The following is a 17,964-nucleotide window of genomic DNA, read 5'->3' on the forward strand; positions in this document are numbered from 1 at the left end:
AAATACCAGAAGTGTTTTTTCACTGGTGATCCAAGAAAAAATAGTATCCCAAGCCCTTTCAGAAAGTGACAGAGAAAAAACTGTTACAAAGCCAGTTTGTAGTCATTTATACTTAGACTCTTTTTTAACTGAAAGTTGAGTCTTGTTGGTTTTGAAGTCTTAAGTAAAAGTTAAATCTCATAAATACTGCATACTACCCTTCCAACAACCCAACTCATTGTTTTTTAGTTTACTGCCAGGTGAAAAATGCCAAGTGTTTCAAGCTACATGCTTTCCAATTGGAAGCCCCAACTACCTCTGAATATATCAGTGTTTTTTAACAGACTTTGGAGAGTGCCTCTCTAAAACAGAGCCCTTTAAATTCTCAAAAAGTCATGTTACAACACAGATGGCCAAGTGCTTTCTCGGTGAGTAAATTACTTCAGTAAATTACTCCTTGATGGGGTGGACTGCTCATGGAGCACAAAGTAGTTGTACAAGACACTTGAATGATTTAACAGAGTCTTCAGTGAATTACAAGTTAGGTCATAAAAAGGGGGAATGATAAAAGCATCAGGAAAAAAAAATCTTAATAGCAGAGAACTAAAAATCTGACCAAGCCTCCAATTCTACTTGTTGATATTTCATAGTACCAACATTTAATCTAAAAGGCACTCCTGAATGGATACAAAAAAGCACTCTGGTTCAGTATCCTTCTTGGTTTTACTCTGAAGCTCTTACTGTAGTGTAGCTGTATAAGTTTATTTCAAGTGTGTGTGTGTGTGCCTGTATGTGAGAGTGTGTCTGTTGCCCCTGTTTGACTCGTGTGCACTCCCCTCCTACTGTTACTTACAAAACATCACAGAGACAGTTTAAAAAATCCCTTACGTTTGCAGAATGGCTGTCTGCCCGACCAGGTCCCGTTGGGGAAGCAGATTCTCTCTGCTGAGCCGTACAGTGTATGTCCCACTGCGCAGGTGAAGCGCACCTTGCTGCGCACTTTGAAGTTCCCTGCCTCCCTGCTGGCATGGGCAGGCGTGCCAGGATCCCCACAGGCGTCTGCTGTGTCGCCTGCATCAGGAGAGATAACCATAAAAGGAGCAATGAAAACAAAAAAATGAAGATGACATATGCTTCAAGTTTCTATGTGCTTGTTCACTGAAGGATCCTTTTCAGGATGGCGTGGCAGTGAATTATAAAACCATGTTGCTGTCTGTAATGCAGAGGGATGATACATAGAGGATTCAGACTTAAACTGTACATCTTTTGAGACCTCCAGGAAGTTGCTATAAAACACACAATGCACCAATGAGCAGTTGTCACATCGCCAACAACCTGGAGGACCGATACCTTTCACGGCTTTGACACCAGGAGCTTTCTGTCCATAAAAAGAGCATGGCCAGCATTAAAGAGCAACCAGCTGTGGTTATGAGGAATGATGAATACAGTTTGACCTCTGAAGCTAAATGTGCTTTTTATTACCATGAATTACTCTTCTTGTCTTTTCTCTTTTGGAGGAACATACAATACTTTTACCGTCTTGCACCACTTGTTTTGCACATCAATGTTTCATCTCCATTAAAATAAAGCTGGGTCCTCAGTAAATTTCCCTCTTGTGTCCTTATTAAGGATCAATCCAGTGGGTGAAAATTTTGACTTTTTTCCTCGTTCAGAGCCAGTGGAGGAGAGAGAGATGACAGTTATGGAGTCAGGGTCCCATGATGACTTAACATTTTATGTTCTGATGAACAGCAAGCAAAGCGGAGTGGTGTAAGGTCAGGTTGAGTTCAGTGCATGGGGATCTGGTTTTCATATTGTATTAGAGGACATCCTCAGAGAAAAGTTAGAGGCATAGAACACACAAAACACCAGCCACCACCTCCTGGTGCTGCTTCAGTTCTCTCACAGTTATGAAACCAAAAGTGAGCAAAGAAAAGAGAGAAATGCTCAGCATCAAAAGCCAGAATATCACAAGGAGAGTGAAGGAAAGTGAAACAGATGACTGACAAAGCAGACAGACAGACAGGCAGATTGTTAGAATGTCTGTCTTGAACCTTATCTGACGCTGTAGATGTAAAACTTTATTGTGTGTGGTCTTTCTTGTAAAGAATCTGTGCTTTATTGACTTTGAGATCTAGTTCCTTGAGCTGAGCACAAACCCTGTGCATTATTCACTGCGTATGTGTGGCTTTGTCAACAAGTCCACTGTTACTGCTGCCGTTTGCTGCTCTGGGGAAGAATCAAAGAGCTCGAATCATCTACACACATCCATCTGTGCATAATTATTCATATCAAACAATGACAACTGGTTACATTTCATCTGCATGTATGTGGAAAGCTTGAGTGTGAACTCATTCATGCACACTGTTGCTTCTCTTCTCATCTTATATGTGTGTTTAAGAGTGTAATTCATACATGTGAGTGTTGGTACTTCTGCCTACCAGTCTTTGCATGTATTTACATACACCTTTATGAGTTCCTGTTAAGTGTATGTGTATATGTTCCGACTCTGTGTGTGTGTGTGTGTGTGTGTGTGTGTGTGTGTTGTGTGTCTGTGCTTTTCCACTTGTGTTTGCTTGAACTGAATGTGTGTTTATGTCTCACAGCAGCTGTCGGTTCTTCATTAGTCTCCTTCGGTTAGGTGAGGCGGTCCGGCTCGGCATGCACTGTGACAGCTATAATCTCACTAATTGGTATGGTGGTGTATTTGGTTTGAATCTGAGTTAATGTCCGTTCACCAGGCTCCCTTTGTGAGGAAATAATAAGGACTTCAGTTCAGCCATGCAACGGACGAGGACAAAGGGGGAATGGCTTGGCAAGCAGTGTTAAGCCCTGTCTTGCTAATTAACAAAGGAGGATGGATGAGAGGGAGCATAGATGCATGGATGGATGCACGAGTGCTGGGCTTTGACTTCAGAGGAATTCATACTTTAAATTACTGAGTAGCTATTGGTGATGAACACTTCAGGAATTCAAATGTGCAGGTTAATAATCCCCAGACCTACAGGTGAAGCCGACAATGGACTGTGCTCTAACCTTTCCGCAAATGAACTTTAACATCACTGCAGCAGCAAAAAAAAATCTCTGATTTAGTCATGGTAGCAATCTTTTGTTCAAATGCAGACCTTGTAAAAAATAGGCGATCATATTGACACTTGTACTGATTCAAAGGCTGTAGGCTGCTTCACAACTTTGGCCCCTTTTAGCAACAACTGAAGTCCAGCTGTCTTGTGGTTCTAATTTCTCCTACAGCTGTGACAGATGCTTGGTGCCATGGGCCTGAATATATCAAGCCTCTTATGGATGAACAACTGTTTTCAAAAAGGTGTCTGCCTTTCACTGTATGCAGCTGATTTCAGAACTAATTAGAGAATAGATTGAGACCTTTGCTGCCATGTAGAGACAATGTAGACTCTCATAATAATCATCTGTACACATGATCCTTAACCTCATTAATATTTAAATACCTGCTTCTTTGTCTTCAGGGGTTGAACTCTTCTGGTTATATTTTTAAAAACTTACTCTTGAACACATTCATAAAACTGATGATTTAGAAATAACATCACAGCAAAACTTCCTCTAATCCCTTTGCGATGAAGCAAATCAAACACTAAATCTTTTAGGTTGCATCTATGTCAATGCTGCATATGGAAATGAAACCACCAAAACTTGTGTTACTGCTATGTGACAACTGTACATACACAAAATTCACACACTCTGCTTCAATCCACCTCAGTTTGTCACCCTCCTGATGCTCAGTAAATTGCAGATTAATTTATTCTGTTTGAATTCTCTGGTCACTGACCCAGGACTCCCTCTGCTGCACTAAGTCCTCCACAGGGGTTTCCTCTCCAAACAACCATTGCTCTTTGACAATTTAAATACTTTGGAATAAATTAATGTTGGCTTTACTTATCTCACTTTTCAAGTGATGGTTTGATGCTGATTAGGTTAAGGAGAAGTCCAAATAAATGCACAAAATGCAGTTAACTGACTGGGTTTCTTCAGAGGGACTGACTGATGCAGTAGAGCTCATCTTGTTAGCACAAGCTCAGAATGATTAAATAAAATACAACACTGCAGATCATCACTTTCAACAGGCTCATTTGTCATCACAGCAGGGCTCTGATCAAATCCTCTCAATAATTGATGCCAAATTTGTTTTAGGTCTAGGTGAAAAAGAACAGAACGCCTCTCGACACTTTTTTCTCTGACCATAAACATTCAAATTATATGCCTTATTAGATTCTATGACTATAATTTCAGCCTAAAAACAGTCATTAGGCTGTACGCAGCAGCTTATTATGCAGGCAAGAGCAGAAAAAATACCCCACCACACCAATTTGATTCCACCTCCATTTTGCTAAACAAAGAACAAAACATGGAACAGAAACTCTGACTTTGAGATAGAGTTGACCTTTAACATTGTGTACATTTTGGAACTGGCATCCTAAAGGAGCCATACTTCACTATTGCCTTACTACCCTCCGACTGTCTCAGCTAATAAAAAATATCAGAGGTGAGTGGAGAGTTCACACTCCCGTTAACAGGAGAAAAAACACTGTCACACAAGTGTGCTTACATACATTACTTCTGGGCCAGTGAGTTGAACAAACCAAGTGAACATTGGGTAAAGAGAATCCATTTAAAGGGTCAGCAATGTTTAAGTGTGATGGGAGGAATACACAGGGGGGGTTAATGGGAAAAGTTTGTCGTATAAGAGGCAACACTATTTTATCATGTTTTTGGAAAATGTCAGGATCCAAGTCTGCAGCTAAATACACTGGATACAAAAACAAGTCATGAACTAATTTCTGTTTGCTAGAGTCTGCATTTTCGTTGTGTCAGATGTTGGTATCTTACACTTGATTTGTTGGTTATGCAGGAAGAACCAACTACACAGTGTTTGATTGAGGTAAATCCATATCACCAGTCATAGTGAAACCCATTGAAGAAAATAAAAATTTGCAAAAGGCGAAAGTGTCAGACTAAGCACAAAATCTTCTTCTCTTAGAAATCAAGTAATGAAACTTGCTTGTGGAAAATTGGCAACAAAGGTCAAATATTTTGTCAGTTTGTATTGTTAAAACATCTCTAAGAGCTCTAAAGAAATGTAGAATGAGGGCAATTGGCTCAGTTTGGGTGATAATGATATTGTGTGTTCTTCTCTCTGAACCTCACACGCTTATTATCTTGTGCCTTTTTCAATGAACCTCAGATAAGTTCCAATCAACTAACCCATTACTGCTAAGACTCACCGCTTTCCTCACTGCTGGTCTATAATCTATTCTTGGATGCGTTTCAGAATATGCCTGACGCCTTAATACATTTCACTACTACTTTGTTTGTGGTCCTTAAGTCTTGAGAAAGCCTTGCAGGAAGTCAATAGAAACCTTTCCCTGCAGAATCTGTCCCCAAATTAGTCTCTGTAATTAACAGGTATGGCTTTGAACACCTTACTTTGTCATGTACCGTCATGAGAAGTGTCGACAGTGTTTTCTGTGAAAAAAAAGAACTAGAAATATGTTGTTGCTGCATTTGAAAATAACTCATTTTTAATGCTACAGCACAAAAAGAATTCTATTTAAGTCTGCTATATTGGGGTGATAGTATCAAAGACTCAAATATTTCAAAACAGAACAAATAAACCAAAAACTATCTGTGTGACTTATTTAGCACTAGCCTGGAGGTGAGCGAAAAAATATTGTCTATGCTTAACAATTTGGGAGTATATCTTAGTCCCATCCTTTCATTTTGAGAACCTCTGTAAAGGAAACAGCGATAAAAAGAAAGGTTACCCCATATTAAAAATGAAATGAGTCTGCAGCAGGACACTGATATCAGTGTCATCATTTTTATCTACCTGAGCAGTGGGGCAGTGGACCGCTCCAGTGTCCGTTCAGCTGACAGGTGAGTGATGAGTCTCCTATGAGCTGGCGGTCCCCAGAGCAGGAGTAGCGCACCGTGGAGCCAAAGGTAAACTTCTCCCCGCTCATCACAACATGGGGAGGAATACCTGGGTGGCCACAGTCCACCTCTGCATGACAGTGAGTGAGGGCAGGAAATAAGATTATCAATGGATGACAGAGCAGATGGAAGGATTTGTGTTGCATGCCTCGACACACTTGATAAAACCCCATCTCACAAATCCAATGATGCTGGTGAGACACTGCACTGAATAACTTAATGAAAGAGCGGCATTTCATTTATTTTTATAGGGAACAATCACTGATCTTTTGCATTTTACTTTCTGTGCAATTCAGCTCTCTTTGACATGACAGCATCTTTGTACACACGTGGTTTGCTGGACTGGGAATCTTCCTGGTGTCCTAATAACTAAGCACATCATAGCTCCTTAAATAACAGCATTTTCAAACGGTGTTTACTGGATAATTTGTCTTTTATCCCTGATGAAGTCTTCGTATTTCGTGTCATAACCAAAATCCTGGAGCATCCTGTTCTGCACTGAGCTTTTCTGTAATGAACTTAGGTATAACTTGTGTGGAGAGACCAATTCTATAAATAACTGTGCCTAAAAATCCATTTGACTCCTCAGAAATGTCTTTGTCTTAAGAATTTTTCACAAAAACAGGCAGGTAGCCCTAAGACTGCATAAAATTCAATAACATGCTCACAAGCAGCTGAGAGACTTTGCAGTGCCTTCATCATGTTCGATTAATGTTAACCCACTGTTATTGAAGCTCTATCACCTTAAATCTCACGATGCAAAGTAAGTTTTTGTAATTTCTCCAAGCTGATTTTTTAAAGAGTCCGTGACGCCTGAAGCTGTGAATAAACATTTGAGTCAGACTCTCCTGTCTATCTCTTTAATTATTATTCCATTTGATAGAGTAAATGAGGATGTGTCATCTCTCTACCATGAAATGAAGTGCTTTCCTAGCCTGTGTGCTAAATGTAGAGGTTTACTTCAGATCACTTCACCAAAAATAGGTCATTACCGTTGGCGGTTTCACACAACAGTAAAGAGCATGTTGAGCCAGGTGTTGGAGAACAAAATCAGAACCTTAGTTGACCTCTACAGTTCATGGCTGCTTGTTATATTTTGAGCACTTAGCTTTTGGGGAACATTAGCTATAGCCTGAACAACTGGTCCTATGACAGATTATCCATTTCTAAATTGGGCACAGAGCCACACAGCCATATGCTCCAAGGACATCAAACTTCACACAGATGCTCTCGACTGCAGACTTTAAGCACTTATAACATTTTCACCACAGATGTAGATGAGACACAGACTCCAAATGTGTCCTTTCTTTTCATTCTTAACTTGCAACTCTTGGTTTCAATTCTACATTGTGACTTTTGCACCAATTATTCGGTAAGGTGGGCATGTTGAAACACCGTTCGTTGGAGGAGTAAAAGACCAAAGAGTGAAAAGAAGTGCATTAGGCATTCATTTTTCTAAGAGCTTGGGTGAAGCACAGCCGGTTGCAAAAAGAGGTTTGTTTTTATGGAAACAGATAAAAACACTGGAAAACTTCTCAGCTGAAACAGCACCTCAGTTAACATTTTACAGTATGTTTTTGATCCAAATGAAAAGTTTAAGGCCATCCTATAACATGGTTGATGTTCATTATTGAAATTACAATCCCTTTTAGGGTAAACAATGATTGGCAAATTCTTGCCCTCCCCCCAAAAAATGAAAAAAAAAAAAAAAACACTGACAGGAGTCTTTTAAGGACCAGTGAGGAGAACTACAGGCCCACTCTGGCCTTGAATCAGCAAAAGGCCTTTTTGATGTTTTTATTTTACTGGGCTATCTGGAAATACTATAGAAACAGTAGCCGCTGCTGTATTTTTTAAGGATTTATTATTATTTAAGGATGGGTACCTTTTATATTTGAAACAAGATGGTACCAATGCCCGGTACCTGACAAATGGTATCGGTACCCAACAGTACCAATTTTCGGTACTTTTTTGTGTTTATTTAGTAAAAAAACATACATTTACCGAATTTTCTGCACTACAAGGCGCTTTCGGAATATAGGGCGCACCTTCAATGACTGGCCTATATGAAAACTGTTTTTATATATAGGGCACACCGCATTATAAGGCGCATAGAGTAGAAGCTACAGTAGTGGCTGGGGTTGCGTTATGCATCCACTAGATAGAGCTGCGCTAAAGGGAATGTCAACAAAACAGTCAATAAGTCAGTCAAACTCAGGCTACATCCACACGGAGCCGCACATTTTCCTATCCAACTATTTTCTGTGCCATTTTCAAAAAACGTGCGCTGTAAAGACGAAGCCGTTTCTGCCGTCCAAAAGCTGTTTCTAGAGATCAGTTCAAATGCCAGACCTTTGGGGGGCGCTGTATTGCTCTAACAATAAACAAGAGAAGAAGCCCAGGCCAGCCTGTGAGCTAATGTTAGCACTTAGCAGAATTCCTCTTTAAAGGTTCTTACTGCTTACCGCTGTTACTCCGGTGACGCCCCCTGACTACAGTAGCCTTGATTAATATAAGGCACATCTGATTATAAGGCACACTGTCGGCTTTTGAGAAAACTGAAGGCTATTAGGTGCGCCTTATGGTGCAGAAAATACAGTATTTAATAATATATACTTTTTTCAATTTGACATATTTATTCTTCAATATATAAACTTGGAATTCTGTTTTCATGTCCAGCATTGAAAATCACCTGCTCTTCCACTCCTTCACAGTCACAAGGATGCATTTAGGTACCTGAACATGGTGCCAGAACGGAGCTGAATCTTACCAACAGGTTAACAGCTAAAGCTGTATGATTTTCTTACTGTTATCAATACATTAAAATTAAATTAAAAAAAAAACGGTTACCTATGCATTCTGGTAGAGGTTTGTCCCAGTGGCCCTCTGGCTGGCATGTGAGAACTGATGAGCCAAACAGGTAATATCCAGGATTACAGTCATAGAAGACGACGCTGCCAAATGTGAAGTTCCCGTGCTCAATCTTACTCTCTCGAATAGAATTGGCAGGGATCCCTGGATCTGTGCAGTTAACCACTGGAAGAAAAGGACAACAGACAAATAAAAAAATCTTTGCATACACACAGCTACTCTTAGATTATTCTCCAGGTTTGATGCCAATATGAGAATACATACGTATGCAAACTGACAGCACTCCAATTAAATTCACTATAAGGATATTGTAGATCAGACAAACATGGTTGGAAATCCACTGTTACTATATTACTAGTTCAACTTGTGGATCATCATCTGCCTATTCATAAACCTTAAATCAGTGTTAAAGCTTGAGTTCACATCTTACCTATACCTATTGCTGTGATAATGTGTTTATAGACATTTCCCCCCCTTTTTCCCAAAAGCAACAAATAATATAAAATTGATGCTCACATTAAAACAGTGAGGCTTAATTGGGACAAACAGAAAATATACAGCCCAACTTCCAAACACTTCCTCTGAATTCTTTTTTGCACTTCTGTCACATGAATGTGGCTGTGCTGTGACATCTTAAATAACCTATAAACCATGCTTGTAGCTTTTATCAATACACTTGGATAAATTCAGTGTAATGTGTTTCTGCCTTTGACTAAGTTCCATCTTTGGTGATCGTGAATACTGTTGGCTGATCTGAACAAGCGTAAATTTGGCCCGAGTTATATCATAATTTATCATGAAGCTAAAAGATTAAGACAATACAAAACAGCCCTGTTTCAACCTGTATCATAAGTTCCATCCAGAGCCATCCTGGGAGATCTGACTTCTCTTTCTTTCAACCTGTGCAGTCTTGTCCTTTTGTTGAAGTATCATTTGCATAAATGCTATCCCCCTCTGTGATCATTGGGAGTTAATAATAGAACTCTTAATACGACATGAGAAGTGGCTTTTTCTGTTTCTACAAAGAATGAGACAAGTGAGTCCTTGCTATATTTAAGCACTGTCACTCATAATACAAACCAAAGCTCCCTCCTGAAAACAACAAAACCACAGGCAAATTTATCGTTACAAATTCAAAAGGAACTATTTTAGAAGCAGCTGAGAGCTCCTGAAAGCATGGCCAACAAGCTGGTTTAACCAGCTGGGAGTAGCTGAGGGTGAAATTAAGTTCAGAGTATCATCATATGAAATCAATATTGCAAATGAGCAAAAAGCTGGCTTAACGTGAGAAAAATTAAGGACAACTACATATTTTGACAACAGGAGTCATGACAGTTTAATATGATTTTACTCTTTTGATCATTTACCAGGTCTGTCTCTACAGTGCAATTCAAAGATATGAAAACTGTGTCTTCTCACATCTCCCTGCCAACAAAATCCATGCCAAGACAAGAGATATTTTTAAATGGGCAGAGCCTGGCAAGTCTAGCTTGGGCTGACAAGATGCAGACGAAGTTGGCCTAATTCATTTCTACAATGTAATATTTCAGTAAATACTCTCTTCTCTCTATACTTGTTTTCAAGGCTTTCCCAAAAAGCTGAAATCATGGAGAAAAACTGTCTGGAAAATACATTTTTAAAGCAAATATGAAAAATCACTTTGTATCTGACTGCCAAAATCCTCTTCTGTGTTGCACAGCGCATTTATTGTGTTTTTTTCATTTTAATGAAGAAAGAAATGTTTTAGTGTTAAAAAAAATCCAGAAAATCTTTGTCAAACAGCCAGACCTAATTTGGGGAATCGGTGGAAAAATTTTCTACAACGGACAAAATGTGTGGATCGCTGCAGATTGTAAACACAGCACTAATGAGCCTTACCCGGGCAAACTTAAATTGGACACAACAAAACACAGCCACCATCTGACACTAACGATAAGGTGTCTACTTCTAAATGTACTCTTAGCTTTCTTACTTTCAAAGTAAACCCCCCTGCAGCAAGCCACTTGGTAAAAACTGTCTGGAAAGTTGCAGAAACAATTCTCCATTTATTCTTCCATACGTCCTGGTGAAAGCTCATTACCACTGCTTGCTCTGCTTTGTTCGGAGGAAGTGGAAGAGAAAGGTTTTTTTTTCCTTTTTTTACGGATCAATAGATAAGTTAGCACTACCTCAGTCAATTCTGTAGCTGTGTCTGAATCGCTGTTTGCTGACAGTCACTAGTTGCAGGCTCCTGACTGATCAAGATAAATCTGCAGTTTTCATAATTCTTGAGGTCATCCTAGCTTGTGATTCCTGAACCATCACACAAGTTATTTCATTCTGTTCCAGTGCTTTTTCTGTGTCTTAGTTCTGCACACTGGCAGCTACCTGCTCCACTGATGGCTAGCCTTATTCACAGGAGCAGAGTGAGATGGAAGTGGCTTCTGTTATCAAACATTTAAACACCTTTAGTTGATGTGATACACCAAAAGTAGCCCCCTTCAGAAGCGATCATATCAGATGGTTAATGAGATGCATAACAATTTGACAGATCTGCTAGTTTCAAATTCGTGTAGTACATTCTTGCTTTCAGTCTCTGGCTGTCTTACCTCCTGAGGATATGTATCCGGTCTGAGCCTCAGCTAAACATGCTGGCAGAGACAAGCAGCTCTTCAGTTCAACTGTCAACATACATCTGCATCCTGCTGATACTTAAAGTCAGTCCAGCTGCCAATCATATATCTGTTCTGCCTGGCTGGACTTTACCTCTGCATGTTGGTGGCTGCTGGCTCCACTGGCGGCTGGCCTGGCACTGGGCTGTGGAGGGTCCTTCCAGGGTGTAGCCTTTGTTGCAGGAAAAGCGCACCATATCATTGTAGTTGAAGCCATCGCCTGTGGTGCGGCCATAGATAGGGCTGCCTGGGTGGCCGCATGTGACAGCTGAAAATGACGCACATCACCCAAGGAAGAGTCCGAGGGGGAGAAGCAGAAACGATGATGGAAGATGAACGTCGGCAGAGAAGGGGTACCAATATAAAGTAAAAAGGAAGGAAGAGACAGAGACAGAAAGAATACAGGGAGGTAGAAAATTCAATAATAATGATCGATAGGTGATGTACAGTGGCACCTAACAATGGAATATCATTATCATATAATTAACCTCAGAGGACAAAAGGGAAATTAGGAATCAAGACATTACCTCGATTGGAAAAGGGTATACAGCACATTTCAGTGCATCAATAGGTGAATAGGACACTGAGAATCACGTTATGAAGATATTTATTGACTACTGACTGCAGAGCTTCTAAAACTGTGGGAGGAGAAAGCCTTCAGATGAGGTCTCGGAAGATTTATATATTTATCTTTTGAATAATGCAATCAAAAAATCAAGGCTCTGCCAAAGCCTGTCTTTCTAATAAATACAAGAAAACAAGAATTCAAGGATTTACAGGAAATGTAGCAAGTTAAAATTCAAGAACTCTTACCATGGGCCATTTTAACTGTGCCTGCAATAGGAAATAATTCAGGACCTTTTTTTGAATAACACTAATGTAACCTCATACATAAAGGCACATGCTTACATCATTCCCCTTTTAGATAACAAGACAGTGAAAGTTTCTGTTGAAGCACTTACGAATACAAACTGGGAGATATCCAGACCAGACGTGGTCCTGCTGGCAGATTCGTACTGAGGAGCCGATGAGGCGAAATCCAGGGTTGCACTGGTAAACCACTGTGTCTCTATAACCAAAGTTTTCCCCGATAACCTGTCCGTTAACGATCTGCTCTGGAACGCCACAGTGACCGGCTACACAATGATAAAAAAGAAAGAGTGCTCTTAACATACCTTTGGGTATTTATTCTTTTTTAAGATTTTTAGATTTCTTTAGAAAAGCAAACTTGCCAACCACAGAGTCACCACATGCTTTGGGTATTATTCACAACAATTTTAGTTTTAAAAAAATTAGAGACGAGGTCAATACTTTGCTTTGCATGCAATAAACGTTGAATAAATCACTGTGAACTATTCTAATCGTTTAAGTGTTTCAATACTCCAGGTCAAGTTTGCGGCACTAGAGAATTATAGCCTGCTGAGGCATCCACTGAACTGACGGATGGTGGTTGTGGGGTAGAAACACAATTTTGATTGTGTTATCCAGTTGAATAACTTTGCATTTTGACAGCTTTATTAGAAAATGAAAATAGTGGAAAGAGGAAAATGGTGATTTAAAAGGTCTTGGAATTATAATGCTGGCAAACAAAATTAGTTTGTATATTCATAAAACATATTGGATTTGGAGAGCATTTTTCAGCATCATTATCTCTGAATAACTTCCTCGAAATTTGTTCCGGCTTCTGCTTTACTAGTGTTGATAACTCAGCCTTTCTCATCTACAGTAGACACATAAACGCATGCAAAATTCCTCAAAATCTGTGCAATACGTTCATGCACGTAATCGTATTACTTTCAGCTACAGTAAATCCCTTTCAAAGATGAGAAATCTTGCTGAGATTTCCACTGCCACTTAAAAACTGGTAAATTGCCACTGACTGTGAGTCTGATTTCCCTATTTCACTCCAGCACCCAGAAATTCAGCTGAGCATTTCATTATCACACTTCAGTTGAGAGAGTCCAGATTCTCTGTAGATAGCGCTTGAAGTAGGCAACGACACGGAGAGGTCCACTGCTATGTTAACCCTGATAGTCATATTAATAAACAAGAGAGAGGTGCCCTTCTTTAATGAATTGCACCAATATAGAGGCGAACATGGAGTGCTGGTGCCACAGGGTTGATGAACAGACTAATGTATCTGCTGGAGAAGCTGTCACATTCTGCGGCTGTGTGGGTTTGAATGCAGCTCAAGTAATTACGTATGTCTCATTTCCTTCCACGGCACAGAGTGGTGATGAGCTGTGGTAAGCTTTGCTGTGGCATATTTTCCTGTTTATACAGTATATCTGCAGCACAGCTCAAATTCTCCTACAGCTCGCTAAGTGTCTCACAGCTGCAGTCCAGCTTAGGATCTATGTGGCTCCTTGCATTAAAAATTCAAGAACATCAAATCTCAGTCACTCCAAGGTTTAAGTATAGAGCACAATACTCTCATCAGCTTGGAGGCGTCATTACAGAGAAGCTTCCAAATAATTCCCATCTCATGCTGTCTACAGTATCAAAAAAAGTTTGCTGTATGTCAGCCTAAATGAAATCTATATTGCAACAACAAGTATCTGCATAAGGCTAAAACCTGATGACAAAACCTGCACATTTTTCTTTTCATTTCCAGCTTTTAGCCCATGTACACTCAACTAAAGTCACTTTCTGTTTAACCATCTGGTTCTTCAGTGGGCACACGGATCCAAGCAAAACAGCTCATACTGTGCTCAACAGATCCCCAGCAATGACTGGGGATCTGACGAGCTTGACTTAGGTCAAGGCTATAAACAGTTCAGTTAAAGACATAATTTGAACCATGCTTACCCAGGCAGTGAGTCTCCATCCCACTCCAGAGGCCAGACAGGAGACACTCTCTGACTGTAGACCCACTTAAAACATAGCCAGGGTTGCAGCTGAAAATGGCTGATGCTCCAAACGTTGTTTGAGTCCCAATTTTTTTCCCATTAGGAGGTGTCGGTTGATCGCCACAGGAAATGACTGGAACAAAATATAAAGGATAGTGAGAAGAAATAGAGGAGTATGGAGAAGGTAGGAAAAGAAAAAAGACAGCAGGAGAGTGAGTGAAAGAGTGAGGTAACCAGAGAGAAAGAAAGAGGAAGTTGTTAGCAGCTGTCCCCAGTCAGTGGGGGATCACAGTCATTTACACCCATCTTACTGACCTAATGGGATAAAAGAGTGAACTGTGCTATTTCATGGGTAGCATAATGATGGAGTTTACTTTTATCCTAACACTTTTCATCATGCTGACTCGCATCATGCCGGCTATTCAGCTTTTTTAGCTTCTTAGTTCCCATGTCTTGTCATTCCCATTTCAGCACACAAAAGATTTCCTGATGATAAAGAATATCTCACTGAGGCCGAGACTTGAAAACATGAGCACAAAACTACAAAAGTGAATTATGCAGCTGCTGATTAAATGGGCTGTGAAAAGGATAGTTTCCTTTTTTTTTTTTTTTTTTTTGAAAAATTAAATCAATGAATCAAGCGTTGAGGGTGAGGCCAAACAGACGCTTTTCCATTTTGCTGTATCACAATGCTTACTTTCCATTTTCTTTTTAACAGGTAGAGCTCCTTCACAGTATTTCCATGAATTTGGATGGTATGATACAAGGGTGCAATCATGCATGTTTGATTTTCATTGTAATGCATCAATTTTAAGTAAATATAAGTCTGGAAGATCATCTTTTACTAATGTGACATTACAATATCATCTGTTGTTTTGAATCAGGGTCAATATTAATTGCTGAGTTGATTTGTTGTCCCAGGAAAGCTACTTACTTTTGCATCTAGGCCTTTCGTTCCTCCAGCTCCACACTCCATTGGCCAGGCACTGGATGTGGGCGGGGCCAACACGGTAGTATCCAGGGTTACAAGTGAAGATTATTTTGGTTCCATACTCATAGTGCGAGCCATTGACTATCCTCCATTTCCCGTGGTCCAGAGAGAAGGAGCTGAGGCTTGGGCACATAATGACTGCGCCAGGGAAACAAACAAATGATTTTTTAAGGAGTGGACATTATTGGTTTCACATTATTCAAATGGACTCACTCCTGTTTCACTTGCTCCTCGAATTCCTTGAATATAAACTGGTGATTTAAAACCATTAAACCTGTGTCACAATCTAACAGTGTAGTGTAAATAGATATGGTCTCAACAAAAGTTATCATCAGTAAAAAAATGACCATTACACATAAATAGCAACTTTTCTGCAGTAAAAGCCTGTAAATGTTTTCTTTCCCCAACAAAGTTTTTCATGAACTGGCGCTCTCACAAACCAAATGAGTTTCAAACAGATTCAGTTTCCCTTTTTTGCTGCGAGTACATGGGGAATAAACACTGGCCTCAATAGTAAACATGTTGTCAATCACTCGTTCTGTTGGCTTTTACACTGAGAAAAGTTGGACTTGAATGTATAACACCCACCCCTGTCCCAGCTGAAGGTTTCCTTATAATTATTATTCACCGTTTTGTTGCTGTCAAGTCATTATAACCAAACACGTCAGTGATTTTGTGTTGAAACAGCAAACTCTTGTTCTATGGGGACTGTAGTACATGTCCACAACAGCTTCTATTACAGCACAGGGCTATGTTTAAACTGTTCTCGTTCTCCTCTAGAGAGATGTTTAACCTGCCAAAAAGCAAAAATCCCTAATCAGTGTCTTTTCTGTGACATTTCACGCCTGTCCTCATCTCTCAAATTCTTCTTCCCACTGTTTAGCCATGCTCTGTGTTCTTGTGGTTACCCCATTTCTCCTTACATCCCCAGGCCACCTTCTCCTAACATCCTCAACTCACCAATGCATCGGGGTATCTTGTTGTGGTTGCTCCAGGTGCCGTCTGGCTGGCAGACTGTGGTCGTCAGCTCTTTGGAGGAGAGCCGGTAGCCGCTGTTACAGAAGTAGGTCACCCGAGTGCCGACGGAGTAATCAGCAGCAAGCACACCTCCGTTCACTGGCGCGCTGGGCACACCGCAAGACACGGCTGCAAGCAGCAAGAGAACGATTGTCGACTCACAGGTTTATGCACAGTTCAAGACACATACAGGCAAGATTTGTAGAGAGAAGGATGATAAGCACAGACATGGCAGGCTCACTCATATTCACACAACAGTGACATTTTTAGGGAGAAAGTGTAAAAAGCACATGCAATGCCAAGAGTTCAATTTACAAAAGCAGCTGCTTGCTACTTATTATGTTAATGTCCTTTCAAAATGTTACAAATAGAGTCAGTAAAAATGAAAACGGAAATAATTACTCATCTCTGACATTGAACACCCCTGAAGAATTCTGACAGCAGACTTTATTCCTGGTAGACACTTTGACACAACACAGCAGGAAAAGCCCAGGAGTAATTACTAACGTGAATTTGGACTTCATCCATTTTAATTGAGCCAGTAAGTAACAAAGCTTTGTTACTGTGTGCGCCATTAAAGCTGGAATGGCTAACTGTAACACAGTGCTATATCTGGCATCCTTAGACAAAAATAAGCATTTGTTTTTGACACTTCTTAGTGGGTTTGTCCTTTACAGTTTTAATCTGGTGAAATTGAAAACACTACAGTTTAGTTTTTGTAAATAAAAAGTCATTACATTGTATAATGTTTACTCTATACACTTATTTTCTTAACCAACTGGTAAAAAGTATGTTTCATATGTTGCAGTCTTCATTATTTCACTCAGCTGATTGACCAGGGTCAGGAAAGTGTGCAACACATCAATAAAAGCAGTGATAGAGGATTGAGCCTTGCTCCAAACTACACTCAAACTAAGACTGGATTTTAAATCTTTAATTTTAAATGGAAGCAATTCAAATGCCTGTATGCACTTTCATCCAGCAAAGGGCTGTAATGCTCTCTCTTGTGAAAAAAAAAACAATTTTAGTAGATTTGGTGTCTGTGGTGACACAGAGCAAAAAAAAAAAAAAAAAAAAAAAAGTCAAGTGTTCAATACTAAGCTGACAAAAACCTGTTATCTTTCTGTGGCTTTTTCACATACATAAAAATTAGGGCTGGGCAACAATTAAAACTTTTAATTGTAATTAATCGCATGATTTTTCTGATTAATCATAATTAATCGCATTGTGAAAGTGCCATAACATCTGTCATGCAAACACTAAATCAGTACTTGTTATACAGTAATAGTTAAATCACATATTTAGTGCGAATCAAATTTACAAAATGTAAATACAAAATTAAAGCTTATTGCCACTGTCAGGGCATAAAAGTGATACTCCTGGATGGAACAAGTTGGGTCCTATCACAAGGTTTAGGGCAGAAATTAGCCCTACAGCAGTGTTTTTGTGCAGCAGAAGCCCAGGGCGCTCGCACCAAACACCACCTCCCTGCTCGTCAGACGGTTTCCTCTGCACTCAGATGGGGCCATATTTTACTTGACCAAAAACACAAATAAACAGACTCCCACCGAAAAACTCTGATATCGGTCTGCATTCACGCTTTATTTAGAGAATTTTCAGCGCGTTACTTTCACACAAA

General features: G+C 39.9%; 1 protein-coding gene across 3 annotated transcripts in view; it reads right to left on the reverse strand.

Moving 5' to 3' along the window:
* Positions 1-17,964, reverse strand: part of LOC141800189 (CUB and sushi domain-containing protein 3-like) — a 214,653-nt gene that overhangs the window by 39,285 nt on the left and 157,404 nt on the right. For all 3 annotated transcript variants that reach the window (XM_074682596.1, XM_074682597.1, XM_074682595.1), the window contains exons 50-57: positions 16,269-16,454; positions 15,252-15,446; positions 14,277-14,450; positions 12,431-12,604; positions 11,563-11,736; positions 8,797-8,982; positions 5,843-6,016; positions 868-1,050 (exon numbers count right to left, since the gene is read on the reverse strand). In XM_074682596.1, the coding sequence (XP_074538697.1) occupies positions 868-1,050; positions 5,843-6,016; positions 8,797-8,982; positions 11,563-11,736; positions 12,431-12,604; positions 14,277-14,450; positions 15,252-15,446; positions 16,269-16,454 (1,446 nt within the window). The remainder of the gene's footprint in view (positions 1-867; positions 1,051-5,842; positions 6,017-8,796; positions 8,983-11,562; positions 11,737-12,430; positions 12,605-14,276; positions 14,451-15,251; positions 15,447-16,268; positions 16,455-17,964) is intronic.

Source organism: Halichoeres trimaculatus, unplaced genomic scaffold (genome assembly GCF_033239565.1).
Source record: "Halichoeres trimaculatus isolate MK-OKI-2021-1 unplaced genomic scaffold, fHalTri1.1 fHalTri1_scaffold_12, whole genome shotgun sequence".
Taxonomy (NCBI): Eukaryota; Metazoa; Chordata; class Actinopteri; order Labriformes; family Labridae; genus Halichoeres; species Halichoeres trimaculatus.